Below are 14,418 nucleotides of genomic sequence, written 5' to 3'. Positions count from 1 at the left end.
GCCAGAGTTATATCCAAGAACGGAACAGACACAGCTTCCAGCCCTCATGGCCCTTATAGGCTAGTAAGAGAGGTGGACAATAGGCTCAAGGGCATTCAGTGCTGTAACAGAGATGACACGTCCAGGATCTGTGGGAGCACAGAGGAGGGTCAGCCAAGCCCGACGTAGGAGACCACGGAAGCCTTCTTAGAGGAAATGATGTTGAGGCTGAGATCTAAGGGAGGAGCTGGGCCATAGAGGTGAGGAGTGACAACAGGGAAGAGAATTCCAGGCAGAGAACAGGAAGTACGCTCTCTGGGGCACATGGTCCTATTGAATGACTAGGGTCAACTTTAAATTATTTTGTTTTTAAAACTGTCTGTTCAGCGTGTATAAGCCCCTACCACATCTATGGCAACCAGAGCTAACAGATATTCTGTAGCAGAGTTTTCAAAGTGTGTGCTGGTTTCTTTCAGTTCTGGCAGGTGGGCAAATGTCTGATGTGACTTTCTAAAAAGGGTTATTTGATTTCTTAAAAAGAAACTTTTAAAAAAATTTTGAACAGTTTTAAATCGCTATATGACTTTTAACTTTGTATTTTGAAATAATCTCAAACTTACAGAAAAGTTACAAGAATAGTACTTTTAAAAAGCTTCCAATTATATCCGATGGACACGTGTCTCATTAGGGAGACCACCTCAGGGATGGTGTAGATGCCTGACCACTGCACTGTACACCTGAAGCTGAAGCTGAACAATAATGAATGTCAACTATAATTTTGTATATATATATGTGTATATATATATATGTATATATATATATATATATAAATAGTTACAAGAAGCAGAGTACAGCATTAGGAATAGAGACAGTGGAAATGTAATGGCTGTGTGCGATGTCAGAGGGTTGTCACTGTGAGAGGGATATAAACGATAAATGTCTAACTATTACATTGTGTTGTGCACCTAAAACCAATAAAAAAATGGAAAAAAAGGCTCCCAATTAACATTTTAACACTTAACATTTTGTTCTATTTGCTTTATTCTTTTATATCTATCTATATACATCCAAATTATTATTATTATTATATCATATTATCTTTGCCAAACAATTTGAGAAGTCACACCCTTTACCCTTTTAGAAGGTATCTCCTAAGAACAAGGACATTCTCTAATAGGACCACAGTATAATTATCAAATTCAGGAAAACTGTGATACTAGCTATACTACTATCTAATATAGAGTCTATATTCAAATTTCACCAATTGTCCCAACAATGTCTTTTACATTTTTTCAGTTTGAGATCCAGTCCAGGTCACACATTGCCTTTAGCTGTGGTGTCTCTTTGGGGTCATTTAACGTGGCCTGGTGCCTCAGCTTTTCTCTGTCTTTCATGCCAGCCATTGATATTTTTGAAGAGTGCTGATTGGTTGTTTTATAGAATGCCCCATAATGTGGGTTTATTCATGCTTCTCCACGGTTAGATTTAGTCGATGCATTTTTAGGAGGTGAGGGATGTTACGTCTTTTTTAGGAGCTCACATCACTTGCGATATCAGTGGGTCTCATGACTGGTGATGTAAACTTTTACTTTTTGGTTTTTGGTGTATTTTAAATTGTAACACATACATATCCAACTGTGTTTATATTCACATTTTATCACAATGGAGATGAATAATGCGCTAATCTGCTCAGCATATCCAATCTGCTCAGCATTGGAACTTCCTGTAAATGTGTCATTGATTAATAAGATTGTAGCTGTGTGTTGGTCTTTACAAAGGCTGGATGTAAAATTGTAGGAGTAACGAATTTCTGCTTAGCCATGTAAATCAGCATTTTCTTGACACTGTAAAACCAAAACAACATACAAAAAGTAAACTGGAATCCGGAGGCTGGTTTAAGGGGATGGAGAGCCCCATTGGACAGATCCCGGTTCATGAAAAGAGCTTCATTGGTCTCAGTCCTGATTTTATACTAATTTGGCCTATTAAAATAAATTCATAAATTACCCTTTGCATATGATGTGTATATATTATATACATTGGGCTCCTGTACAAGATATTGATTAAAACAAGAGGTCCCTTGTTTTGGCCATTTGAAAAACCATAGCTGAATACCACTCTAGATCATAACCACTATACAATCTTCTAACAATCCCAGGAAATACACATGTATCCATTTACTAATGGGTTATTGAGCATGGTTCCTGGTTGTTCCAAATTGCACAAAATTTGAGGTTTTTTTCTTTGCTTTTTGAAAATAGGTTCTACTTGTGTCAACACATACCAATACGAACATTTTAGGAATGTACCACACTCTATGTAATCACCTGCTTAGCCACTGACCAGCCCCCACAAATGACCCAAGCAAAGGACAGTCCTACCTTGGAAAGTATCTAGCCCAGAGGTCTTATTCCACAAATGAGGACACTGAGATCCAGAGAGGTGTCTTTGGAACAAGGAGAGCTGCTAATGGTAGTCAGACTGCAGTTCTGCCTATGCCAGGGGATGGGGCAGTTTTCTGATGACAGACATGCTCCCTTGGGCGGTGCTCAAGCTGCCTTCCTCTCGCTCTTGGCCAGGGTGGGTTGTTGGCAGCTGAAGCAGGCCTTGAGCAGGGTCCCTAGGGCTGGTTTACTCATCTCAAATTCAGCCACAGAGATGGAGCCCATCTAGATTTCCTAGTAGATTTTGGAATAAAAGATGGTACAAAAGGAAACAGTGCTGAAGAGGAGCTGCCTTAGAAAGCCATTTACAATACACTTTCATTGGGAAAATGCGGTCTAAGTTCCAAAAGAATTTTCCAAGCTCAAGCAACGTGTCCATGTGTTGGAGACCAGTTAAACTCATTCCATTGCATTGAGCCATTGTGAATTTCATATGCCCATGTGCAAGGCAGTACAATAGCTACTTGGTGGGTGCCAAGGGAGACATGGGGAAGTTTAGGACATGTCCCCCTGTTCAGGAAACCTACAATAATCCCAGAGAATTGACACATACATATATTAAAAACTTAACAATATACGTGGATGTCGGATGACATGCACAGATGAGTGGAAGAGAAAAATGGATCACGGAACATTGGAGAAGGAAAGCAGTCTGCCATGGAGCTAAAAGGTAGAGCTTGTAAGTCAAATGACCTGAATGAACCTGAAGCTTTCCCACTTCCTCGCAGTGTGGCAAGTTACTGAAATTCTCTAAGGCACTTAAGACAGCTCGGGTCATTTTTTTCTCCCCAATATGTCAGCTATTATCTCAGTCTGAGCGTGAACCATTATTTCAAGGATGGAGAGGACGTGAGCAGAGGAGCAAGAGTGGGCTTCGCGGCAGGGAGATGAAATCATAATGAATTATCCTCGCGAAAAGCGCCACGGGCCACTTTCACAACTTTGTTGGCATTTACCAAGCCCTGGCGGGAGGCGGCAATCTGGAAACTCGATTCCACCCACCCTCCTACGTCCTCGGCCCTTGGCACCGCCCTCCCGAGGTCCCAGCACCGATCCCCAGGAGGCGCTGCCGCCACGCCGCTGAGCACGGTCCCCGCGCGTCCCCGCCGCCCGCCCCGCGCGTGCGCGCCGCCCAGGTGAGGAGGCGGAGGCCTGCGCCCCCGCGGGGCGGGGGACTCGGGGGGCGGGACAGGGCGGAGCCCGGCGGGCCGGGGCGGAGCGGCGCGGGAGGCCGCGGAGCCGGGGCCAGACCCAGGCCAGAGGCGGGACCAGCCGCCGCCGTCTCCGTCTCGGTGCCCCGTCCCCCCCAGCGCCGGGCAGCCGCCGCGGGAGAAGCGGAAACTGCCGGGGGCGCCGCGCCGCCGGAGAGCGCGCCAGCAGCAGCGGGGCGGCCTCCGTCCCGCCCAGACCCGCCGAGCGGCGCGCGGAGCCCCCTCCCCGGCAGCCCCTGTCCCGCGCCGCGGCCCCGCCCCGGTCCCGCCCGAGCTCCCCGCGCGTCCCCGGAGCGGCCCCCGCGGCCCGATCGCGCCCACCTGAGCCCGTGCGCCGGCACCATGGCGGAGCAGGAGAGCCTGGAGTTCGGCAAGGCGGACTTCGTGCTGATGGACACCGTCTCCATGCCCGAGTTCATGGCCAACCTCCGGCTCAGGTGAGGGCGGAGCGGCCGTGCTCCGTGGCGCGAGCCTGCGCTTTCCCGAAAGGGGGCGCCCCTGCGGTGCGGCCGGATTGGGGGTGTCAGGGGCGCGCCGCGCCCGGGGGATGGAGTGCGGCCGGAACCGGGTATCCCGGGCTCCTGAGAAGGGACGCCCCGGGGCGCGGCCGTTTTGGGGGTGTCAGAGGCGTGCCGAGGTCAAGGGCTGCGCCTTCCTGAGAGGGGGTGTCGGGGGGTGCAGTCCCGACGCGGGGTGGGGGGATCGAAGGGGTGTGCGGAGCTGGGGTGTGCGGAGCTGGAGGCAGCGATTGGGGCAGGGCAGGCCGGTGTGCTACCCCAGGTAAGTGATGTGGGCGGGCTAGGTGACCTCATGGAAACAAAAGTAAAGGAAAATAACGTAGGGAGAGCAGTGGCAGCCTCGAAATCCTGGGAAGACTAGAGGGTTACTTTGGAGAGAAACTAGGGTCTCATCCCGGTTTCACACTTGCTTCTTTTCTTTTTCTCTTCTTTCCCCCCACCCACCCCCCCCCCTTCCTGGCGTGTCTCCATCACGTCATTCAGGATACTAAGGAGTGATCCCTGAGCTGTCTGTTCCGGGACACAGGCTATTTTTTAGTTACTCTCTAAACGTAATTAGACACGTTTCCAGACATCGAAGAGACTGCTCGGCTTGCCAGTGCCAAGATAAACTGTCTGAATTTGACAAGGCATCCATGGTTTCAGGTTTTTTTTTTTTTTTCCCAAGGAGTTATGGACGGAGCCCTTGTGTTATTGACGTCCTTGAAAATGTAGTCACAACTCGACACCCCAAAATGGGCTTCCAAGACCAATCTTTTGTAGATAGTCTTCTGCATGCGATTGTTTCTCTCTTGATAGAGTAATATGTAAACCGCTTTAAAGTAGTTTTACTTTTTAAAAACATTACAGTAAATGGAGTTTCAAAATAGAACTGAGTTTTGGTTTGTGTGTGTGTGTGTGTGTTTCCTGGACGTTCTAGACCTACTTCTTGTAAGGGTTACAGCTAAATGTCATGCCATGAGCTTATAAAGTGAAAATCAGAACCTGGTTTTGGGTGCTTAACTAACCCCACTTCTCGATATGAATTACCCCTGTTAGCCTTAATTCAAATTTTAAAACCTCTTTTAACCTTTGAAATTGACAACCCTGTAGAGTCTTCGTGCTTGTCCCAGAGGATGGAGCAGGGGCACAGACGTGATTTTCTGCACTTACCTATCACAAACACATGTCAGTCAGCCTGTCTGAGTTTCCTCATTTGTAAAACGATGAGCATCTTTAAGGTTTTTCAGCGCTTGCATTCTCTTTTGCTTTCACTTGTCATTGGTTGCAGTCTCTACGAGGGAGGTTTGAATCTTGAGAAAGATTATTAGTGTGAGCCAAACTTAACTCCTATGTGCACAGAAGAGAACTTTGCAATTTAATTTTATGTTATGCAGGGATCTGTGGGAGGTAATGCAGGAGGATCTAAAGAACTGCAGATGTGCTCCTTACACACTCAAAGAAGGGTCATGTCAGTGAAGACAGGGAGAAAGGTGACAATTTCTATTGATTTAAGTAATAGGTCAAGAAAACAACAAGAGTTAATTAAGCCTTATGGAGCTGAGGTGATTCTTTGCCAAATAATTGTACAAACTACCGTGTTTCCCCAAAACTAAGACCTAGTCGGACAATCAGCTCTAATGCGTCTTTTGGAGCAAAAATTGATATAAGACCTGGTATTATATTATATTACATTATATTATATTATTATAAGACACAGTCTTATTTTGGCTAACATTAGTTATATATATATATTTTACTATATATAGTAAAAAATATATATAGTAAAATATATAATATATATAATATATTTAAATATATATATTATATATATAAATAACATATATATATGTTTTACTATAAAAATATATATGTATTTTACTATAAGACTGGGTCATATAGTAAAATAAGACCCGGTCATATATTAACTTTTGTTCCAAAAGACACATTAGAGCTGATTGTCCGTCCAGGTCTTATTTTCGGGGAAACACAGTAGTGGTTCTGGACGTTCAGAGGAGGGAGGGATACCTTGGGCTGGCTTAGTACACCATATGGAGGAGGAGAGGAGTTGTGGTGAGTTGTAAAGGTTGGGTAGGCTTTATCTAGGTGGAGAACATTCCAGGTGGATAAAGTGGTGGCACAGAGGTGTGGAGGCCTGGAAGCTGACTCTGTTTGGGTGATAGTGAATACATTAAGTTGTCTGGAGGAGGAGTTGTGGGAGGAATCCCCAGCTCTCATTAGCACAACCCTTGGCTAATGCCCAGGTTTCTAGGTCAACCTTTATGCCCAGTCACCAAGTCAGTCAAGATTCTGGCTGTTCAGACGTGCGTAGGTACACATATGTGTCTCATCTGTGTGAGTCCTTGACAATTCTTAGAATTGGCTGCAGTTCTCATTGTACAGACTCAGTGATTGTTCATGTTTTACTTACAAGGTGGGAGTACTTTGTTCCCGGTAGCCATAAACACTGCCCCAACAAAGGGTAACAGTGCGCTTAAGCTCCTCTCCAGCTGTAAGCCCGGAAGACCCAGGTGGAAAGCAGTCTTCTGCCTGGTAGTTTGAATATTCTATCACCCTGATATCCCTCCAAACTATGTTAGTGCTTAGCTGCATGAGCTACTGGGCTCATGCTGTGGTCACCCAGGGACATTTGTTTTACTTTGGGGAAAGTGACCAGAAACTCACTGCAGAGCCAGGTGCTCTTATGTGCTGTTGAAGTGTTTTCATCTCCTGGAACGTGGGTGTTTGGGCCATGCTGGCTGTGTATTTATGGTGGTATATAGGTGAAATGTGAGTGTATTGCATCTCTCAGCGGGGGGTGTGCCTGTGCCGGATCATTCCCGCCTTCCCCAACCTGGGGCTGCTCCTCTCACTCCACCTGGAATGTCCTTTCCTCCGTTCTCCACCTGGCTCTTCTGCACATTCCTCTTCCTGCATTTGTGGTCTGTGATGTACAATACGGCATTTAAGGCTACAGTCTTTTCGGGGGTCTGTGTCATCCAAACTTGATTTTAATTTTTCTGACACCAGCACCCAGCATAATGCTCATGAATATATATATATATATATATATATATATATATATATATATATATATAATATGTATATATATATATATATTTGTAGAGAGAGAAAAAGGAATGTTTCAGTTACTTTTTTTGAAGTTTTTATGACATTGTCCATTTAGAATTAATCTTTATATTTTGCCACTATGCTGGCTTTCTTTTCACCTCTGGGAGCTAAAGCTTGATTTTTAGACATCCGGTGCAATTTATGTAACTTTCTCCTTACTGTGTTTTTAAATTGATATGGGTTTGTTTCTGTGCATGTGAGTCTGGATGAGACAAGATTAAAGGGGTGATACGAATTAGTGTGCATTAGTGCCCCTATATCTGAGAAATTTCAGGTTTTATTTTTTACCCTTATATCCCGAAATGCTAGTTTGTTGAGGGCTGCCTTCTTTCTCTCCTATAAGGCTCTTGCTAGGGGAGAGTTATTCTGTTTGTTTTTACTTTCGGTGGAGGTGGAGGTGCTGGTGGTTTGGGCTGTGGTGGTTAATTTCCTCACTCCATTTTCGGGTCTGTGCCCAGGAGTAAGATTCCTGCACAGGCACTTCCCGCCTTCATGGTCAGGCCTGGCTCTTGCCAATAACCTGAATGACCACTTGAAGCCCTGACCACAGCAGCCCCACCATATTCTGCTTCCTTTGTAGCCACTTCCTTTTTGAGACCTGGAGCCCCCTGGTTCCTTTACTTGCTCAGGCCATTCCTGTGCTTGATCAAGTTCTTCCAACATTCACATGAGCTTTTCGGATCTCTGAAGTGAGATAGTCCTGCCAGCGTGAGCTGCACGAAACATCTGGCCCTCACTGCTCCTTCTCCTCACTTAGCCATCCATGTGAAAGGAAGAATGCAGGCTGCTGCTCTGGAGAGGACGCGAGTGGGGACAGCATCCCTGTCAGACGTGCTTTTCATTTTATGGGACAACGAAATAACACCTTAGGCTTCCAGGGGTCCAGTTTCCTAACTTTGTTGTGGGTGGAGTCTGTTTTGAGCATAAGGGACAGGCTCAGCCTTACATCTTGGCTCCTTGGAAATTTCATTTTTCCTCTCCTCTTGTCGAACTGGCTTTTCTCTTCCATAAAAGCAGCCATTTGAAGCATTGTGTTTGCCAAAGCTGTGGGCAACTTCTCACTTTTAACCTAACACGTCATGAATTTTATACCTTTGCTTAGACCAGGGTTTCTCAACCTGGGGTCTGTTGACCTTTTGGGCTCGATAATGCTTTATTGTGGGGACTGTCCTGTGCATTGTAAGATGTTTAGCAGCATTCTGGCCTTTAACCACCCCAGAAGCCAGTAGCACCACTCCCCTCCCATTTATGACAACCAGAATGTCTCCAGATATTGCCAAATATTCCCTGAGGGAGGGGCCAGAATTGTCCTGGTTTGAGAACCACAGGCCTATGCTGTTCTCACTCTCCTGGAATGTTCTCCTTCTTCCCTCATCCCTGCCCTCATTCCCTGCCTGTCACTGTCTTACTCATCCTTTGCCACTATAGTTCAGAGACATCTTTCCCAATCTTCCACGTTAGGGTTAATCGTACTCTCACCTGTACTCCCAGGAGAGATGGACACCTGGTCATACTGTTAGAATTGGTCATATGGTTGTTACCTGCATACCTGCCTCCCCATCCATTTGTGAGATCTTTCAAAGACCGAGAACCGGTCCAGAGGTGGGTCCAGGAGTTGTGGTGCTTTGAAACTCATGACAGTTGGGGGCAGGGGGAGGGAACCATCTTTAAGAAAACGAAGATAAATTATGAATGCAAAATTAGATACAGGGCTTTGGAAGGGGACAGTGCACGTGAGGGGCTGTGATGCTGGTGCTGTCCTCCGGTCCTTTGGTGTTTCCTCTCCTGCTACAGAATTTGATGCCTGTGCATTCAGTACTCTGAAAATGAGTTAACTAAGCAGGCAAATACTGGCTGATTGTTCTTCAACCAGTGGAATCCTTAATTTGAAAACGCGTGCGATCGTCTAAAAAACGTTGTCCTTGTTTAACTGCTTAACTGTATGGGGGTGGGAGGGGTGAGTTGTAGAATTGGCGGAAGGTGGTGATGAGCACACGCACACTCGTCACACAGCCTCTGTCCTCTGTCTCTGCTGCGCATGGGTCTTTTAAAACATTTGGTGGGGCAGAGGGTCCCTCTGGCTTGCCAGGGGCAAAACCGTAGCTACTCTGGGTGGTCTCCAAGCAAGTGTAAACCTGTGATCGGTTCAGAGTTCTAGTTAGAAGGAGCTGTCGTTAGACTTACAGGAGAGGTGAATGGCACACTACTTCTCTTTGGCTTCCATGTGACATTCTTTGGCAACCACGCTTAGAGGCCTTCGGAAAAGGACAGTGTGCACTGTGCCTGCTCTGCACATTGGTTTCACATTGGGACAAAAATGAGAATTTGGGTTTGGGAGTTGCCATTTGGAGTGAATCACCCTGCCGTCTTGTTTCCTTTCCTACTCCGTGACAGATTTCCAAGACTATTTTTATTCGGGGTCATTTGTTGACCCTGGAGAATTCTGCTGAATTTAGCTCCCAAATAGAGCCAGATGTGGGTGGAATCCAGCGCTTAGAAGCCGCTACTGGTGCTTTTCGTTGCAAATTTCTGAAGGGTTCTCCTTCTACGTTAAAGAGATGAGTTTTGGCTTTCTGCTTAACTTGGAAACAAAAGTGGTGACTCTAGTGTAAATAGAAATGTGTTTATTTAGTGACCCCTGGGTAAGTTGTCTTCATTGTGAATTATCCTAAGGTGGAGAGCTGTTTGTTGACATTCTCACCTACGTCTGAGCCAGCTCAGCAAAAAGGACCCCCTCTCTCAAGGACTGGCCCCAGTTGATGGTCATTCTCTGGCAGCCATTGCTTTGTTGCTGTTGGGACTGGTTTCTGTCATTGCCCAGCCACTGCTGAGTCGATCTAGTGGGCAGCTCTGCTGTCAGTGGTGGCTCCACCCTCACGGAGTAGATGAGCTGTTGATGAGCCTCGCTGACATGGCCTATAAAAATGTCAACTGGATCCATCCATGGGTTCAGAGGGTAATAGCATTTTAAAATATACATTCTAAGCTTCGCTCTTTTTGTCTTATTAAATTCCTTGGTTGAGATGACAGTTTTATTTCCTGTGGGAAGCAGCCTCCTTTCAGTTCAACTGCTATGTAATTATTGGCCACATCTCTTAATAGAACAGTTTTCCCAAACTTTAGCTTTTGGCACTTCAGGGAAGAAGGGAAGGGAAAGCGTCGTTGCAGCAGGGAGCAGTGGAAAGAGCACAGTATTGGAGACCTGATTGACCAAGTTCAAATCCCAGCTTCACTTTTTTTTTTTGCATTAAGACTTAGATTTGCCTAAGTTAACTTGCCTAAGCCTCAGTTTCCTTATGCTTAAACTGAGTTTTCTCAGTTTGCTTTTCAGGGTTATTGGGATAAAAGCACATGATGCGTAAAAAGTGCCTGGTCGGGGCTTGGTACATAATTCCCATCCCACGAGTGTTAACTGTTTCCCTGAATCCTTCCCAAGTGGCCTCACTTCTCTACCTTGACCCTGTAGCTGCTGAAGAGCTAGCTGTTTTCACCTCTTTCTTCCTCACGAAGACAGATTTGGTTTGGTTTGGGGGCAAAGATGAAGAATGTTCTAGAAAGGGTTGGGGTTACGTCGTGGAAAGAGCAAGAGTTTTGGAGATAGACAGATCTGGACCTTATCCTGTTTCTGTCTACTTACTTCCACTTATGTGGCCTTGGGCATATTAGTTTGCCTCCCTGGGCCTTGGTTTCTTCCTCTGTAAAGATGAGGTGTTATTGTGAAGATTAAATGACAGCACCTATAGAACCCCCAGTGTCATACCCACAGCACAGCAGGTACGCAGGACCACTGAGCTCTGTGGACCAAGGAGCCTTGCTATTCCCAGTTCCCTCCTTCACCGTCACCCTAAACATACTCATAATCCTGCTCCCTCCAGGGTACCACTGTTGAATTTCTGAAAATTGTTTTAAACTCTTTGGAAAAGGAAATCTATTTGTATTTAGAATTTCCAAAATATTTTATTCTGTGTGTCACTGTTCTCTGCTTTCGTGAAGGTTGGCAACATTGGTGCCCGAAGTCCCTAAGCACTATAGCTGGGTGAGGAACCTAAAATCTAAAGTCTTTTTGTTTGTTTTAATATGTTACTTGTTTCCTTTGTGAACTATAGACCTTGCATATTTTTAATATAGTCCCCTGGCTTCAAAGCTAGCAACTACTTACTTGAATTCTTGCTGTGTGCTTATTACTGCGTCGAGCACTTTGGCGAGGGTTACTGTTTAAGAAGCCCCTCTTGGGGGTCAGGCGAGCTTAAATGGGAAGGAAAGATGCCTTAATAAATGGATCAACGTAAAATAGAATATGACTGAGCCAAAATGAAGAGTGCAGACAATCAGTTATTTTAAGGAGTTCTTAGAGAGAAGGAATCAACATATTATATTTTTAAAGAAGCGAACTGATGACAACATAATGAAGAGTTGTATGTATGTTATCTACTCGAGTTCTGAGGGAATTCAGAAAAAGAGCGAATGGGATTGGGAGAGGGTAGAAAATGCTCTGTGGAAGACGCAGAACCCCTGCAGACCCTCATTGGAAGAAGACTATCTCTCGTTTGGAAACAGCCCTTTCTCGTGGCCCCTGTGGCCTGATGACCTGTGTCATCCTAACCTTCTTTTGTTCTGTCTCTCCACCCTCTCTCAGCACGAGTGGGCAAGCCATGCTGCGACCCAGCTTCCTTTGCTCAAAAGTGTTTCCTCCACATTGTCTGCACTTTGTTTTCCATCCCTGTCTTTTGCTGCCCCCATTTCTCCCGAGAGATTGAGTTACGTTGATAAGAATCCTCTGGAAAAGTCAAATATGTCTTAGGCAGCCCAGGCACATTAATGTAAATTCGCTCCATCCATTCTTTTTCATCCCTCGGTGAGTTCAGTTATGAGAGACTGAGAACTTCGTTTTTGAGAAATAATTTTGCAACACTTAACTGTTCGAGGATAAGGGAGACCTGGGATGAGAACTGAACTCTGGTGGGAAGGGATAGGCAAGGTATAGTACAAGCTTGAGTTCATTCTTGGGGAGGCAGGCCCTGATGACAGAGAGGGAGAGGGCCGGAGAAAAAGTTCAATGAAAACATTTTGTCTGTGGCTTGGATGGGGGCCTAGAAAACGAAATAGAAATTTTTTCTTTCTTTATCTTATGCCTAATTACAGACCTTCTAAGCCTCGGCACCTAGACTGAAGTGCTGAAATACTATGGTCATTCCATTGTGGGGGTTAAAGAGACATTCGTGAGCCAGCCTGTGAATCTAGTCATGGCTTTCACAACTTTTTGGTGAAATAGAAATGGTCTGCTTTTGGAAAGTAGGCCATTTTAAAGCAAAGGGTTCTGAGACGTGACTTCAGTTGATGGAGAAGGGATTCGAGATCATTGACTGTTCCTTCTCGATCTTTGCCCACCGTCCAGTCTCCTCCTCATCCTAGCCTCACCCCTGAAGATATCCTGGTTTATATTTCCAGGCACACCTGCTCATGTGGGAGAAGTTACTGAATTTCACGTGAATGAGATTAAAGCATCAACTCTAGTAAAGCTATTCTGCTTTAATAAGATTGTTTACTGCTGATGGTAGCTTTTTCCCAAAAAGTGTCATGAGCCAATTCAGGGTTCTAAAAAAAAGCTAGTAGATGAAAAAAAAAACAAACACATCAAGGAACAGGCACAACTTTGCTTCATTCCATCTCTCCATTCCCACAGTCATATTACTAGGACTCGGGTAAAATTACCATGTATGTGTAGATGTATACACAAGGGTCACGTAAGCACTAAAAGCAAATAAGTAAAAAAATGGCTTCATCGAAAACAATGACGCAAACACCAAGAGAAACTCAAATAATCTTTTCCCCCTCTGACCACAAAGTCTGCTTTGAGTAACTTGTACAATAGAGGATCTTCTGTAGCAGGATCAGGGTGATCCCAAATGGCTCTCTCTTACTGCTGCTTTGTGTTCAATATATAGTCAAGAAAAATGTTATAGTCCATTCAAAAAGAAGGTTAAGCTCCATTTAAAAACTTACATTTATTTCGGATAACCCTAAATTGGTCATTTCAGTTTGGGCTTTTACAGACGTCTTGGTCATTTTAAGTGTATTATGAGAATAGTCCACAGTAATGAAGTTGAGTTGGCTGGCTTCTACCTTCCTAGCCTATGTTCCTGTGCTTAAGAAGACATTAGGAAAAATAACAACAAGCTCACAAGTCACCCATGGCTACAGGACTTTAAATGTCAGGAAACTATGAGAGTTTCTCATTGCATTCAACCTGTCCTGTCCGTTCACATTTATGTTCTACCTCCTATCTCCAGGTCCCCAGGGGCAGGGCGAAGTCTTCTTTATGTCTGAAGTCTTCTTTCCAGGCAAAATGTTTTCACCTCTGTCAGTGCAAGAATAAATGACTGCGTAATATTTCTGCCTCTCTGATTCCTGCCTGAGCTCTGTATTTACTGTATTTTATGTCCTTACATAAGCTGATTTTTTTGTTGTAACTCCAGGCTATGGGAAAGTAGGAAAATGAAACTCCTATTACTCTTCAAAAAACCAAACAAACAAACAAGGAGAAACATTAAAATATCTTTGGGTTCTGTGTGAAACGGTGGGGATTTTTTTTTCTTTTAAAAGACTTGTGGATCTCAGATGCTTGAAGCCTAATGCACAAGGGGAAAAACGTACCTTAGTGGTACATAGTCTCTCTGGCTCTTATATTGTTTCTTACCTTGGCAAGTTGGCTACATAGTTACCAGCATCGGGATACTTTTCTATGGCTTTGTATCCTTTGTTGACTATCTCTGAGTTCCTGCTTTCATACAGCAAATCCAGTGACTAAACTCATTTCGATGGGTGCCATTTTTTATCTGCATTCTGTGGTGTCCCAGGCCGTGGTGGTGCCTGGGAAGCAGTCTTGGATTCCAGGTAGAGGTGGATGGAGTAGGGCTTCAGGCCCTCTGCTCTCTTCTGCTTTCAACAGAGCAGCTGTGCTTGGGCATATTGGGATTCCAAGGAATTTTTTGTTTCAGAAAAAAATGCTATCACATTGAAAACACAATTTGAAAACCAGTGGCCTGGGAGATTGTTTTCCAGATGGCTTTTACCCTTGCAAACACACACACACAGAGAAATAGTCCCAACCAAAATGATTTAAAAACTGGTGGTGCAGTCTGAAATAATGAGCAA

The 14,418-nt window shown here is 44.8% G+C and overlaps 1 protein-coding gene across 2 annotated transcripts in view; it reads left to right on the top strand.

Annotated features, from left to right (window-relative positions):
* The first annotated feature begins 3,654 nt into the window (after positions 1-3,654).
* Positions 3,655-14,418, top strand: part of MYO1D (myosin ID) — a 285,823-nt gene continuing 275,059 nt past the window's right edge. The window contains exon 1 of one of the 2 annotated variants that reach the window (XM_081027840.1): positions 3,655-4,071. In XM_081027840.1, coding sequence (XP_080883966.1) covers positions 3,977-4,071 — 95 coding nt within the window. In that variant the 5' untranslated portion in view covers positions 3,655-3,976. The remainder of the gene's footprint in view (positions 4,072-14,418) is intronic. The other variant, XM_081027841.1, reaches the window with a different exon arrangement.

Source organism: Rhinolophus hipposideros (genome assembly GCF_964194185.1).
Source record: "Rhinolophus hipposideros genome assembly, chromosome: 20".
Classification (NCBI taxonomy): Eukaryota; Metazoa; Chordata; class Mammalia; order Chiroptera; family Rhinolophidae; genus Rhinolophus; species Rhinolophus hipposideros.
The sequence above is the reverse complement of the archived record's forward strand: the minus strand, read 5'-3'. Positions and strand labels throughout refer to the sequence as shown.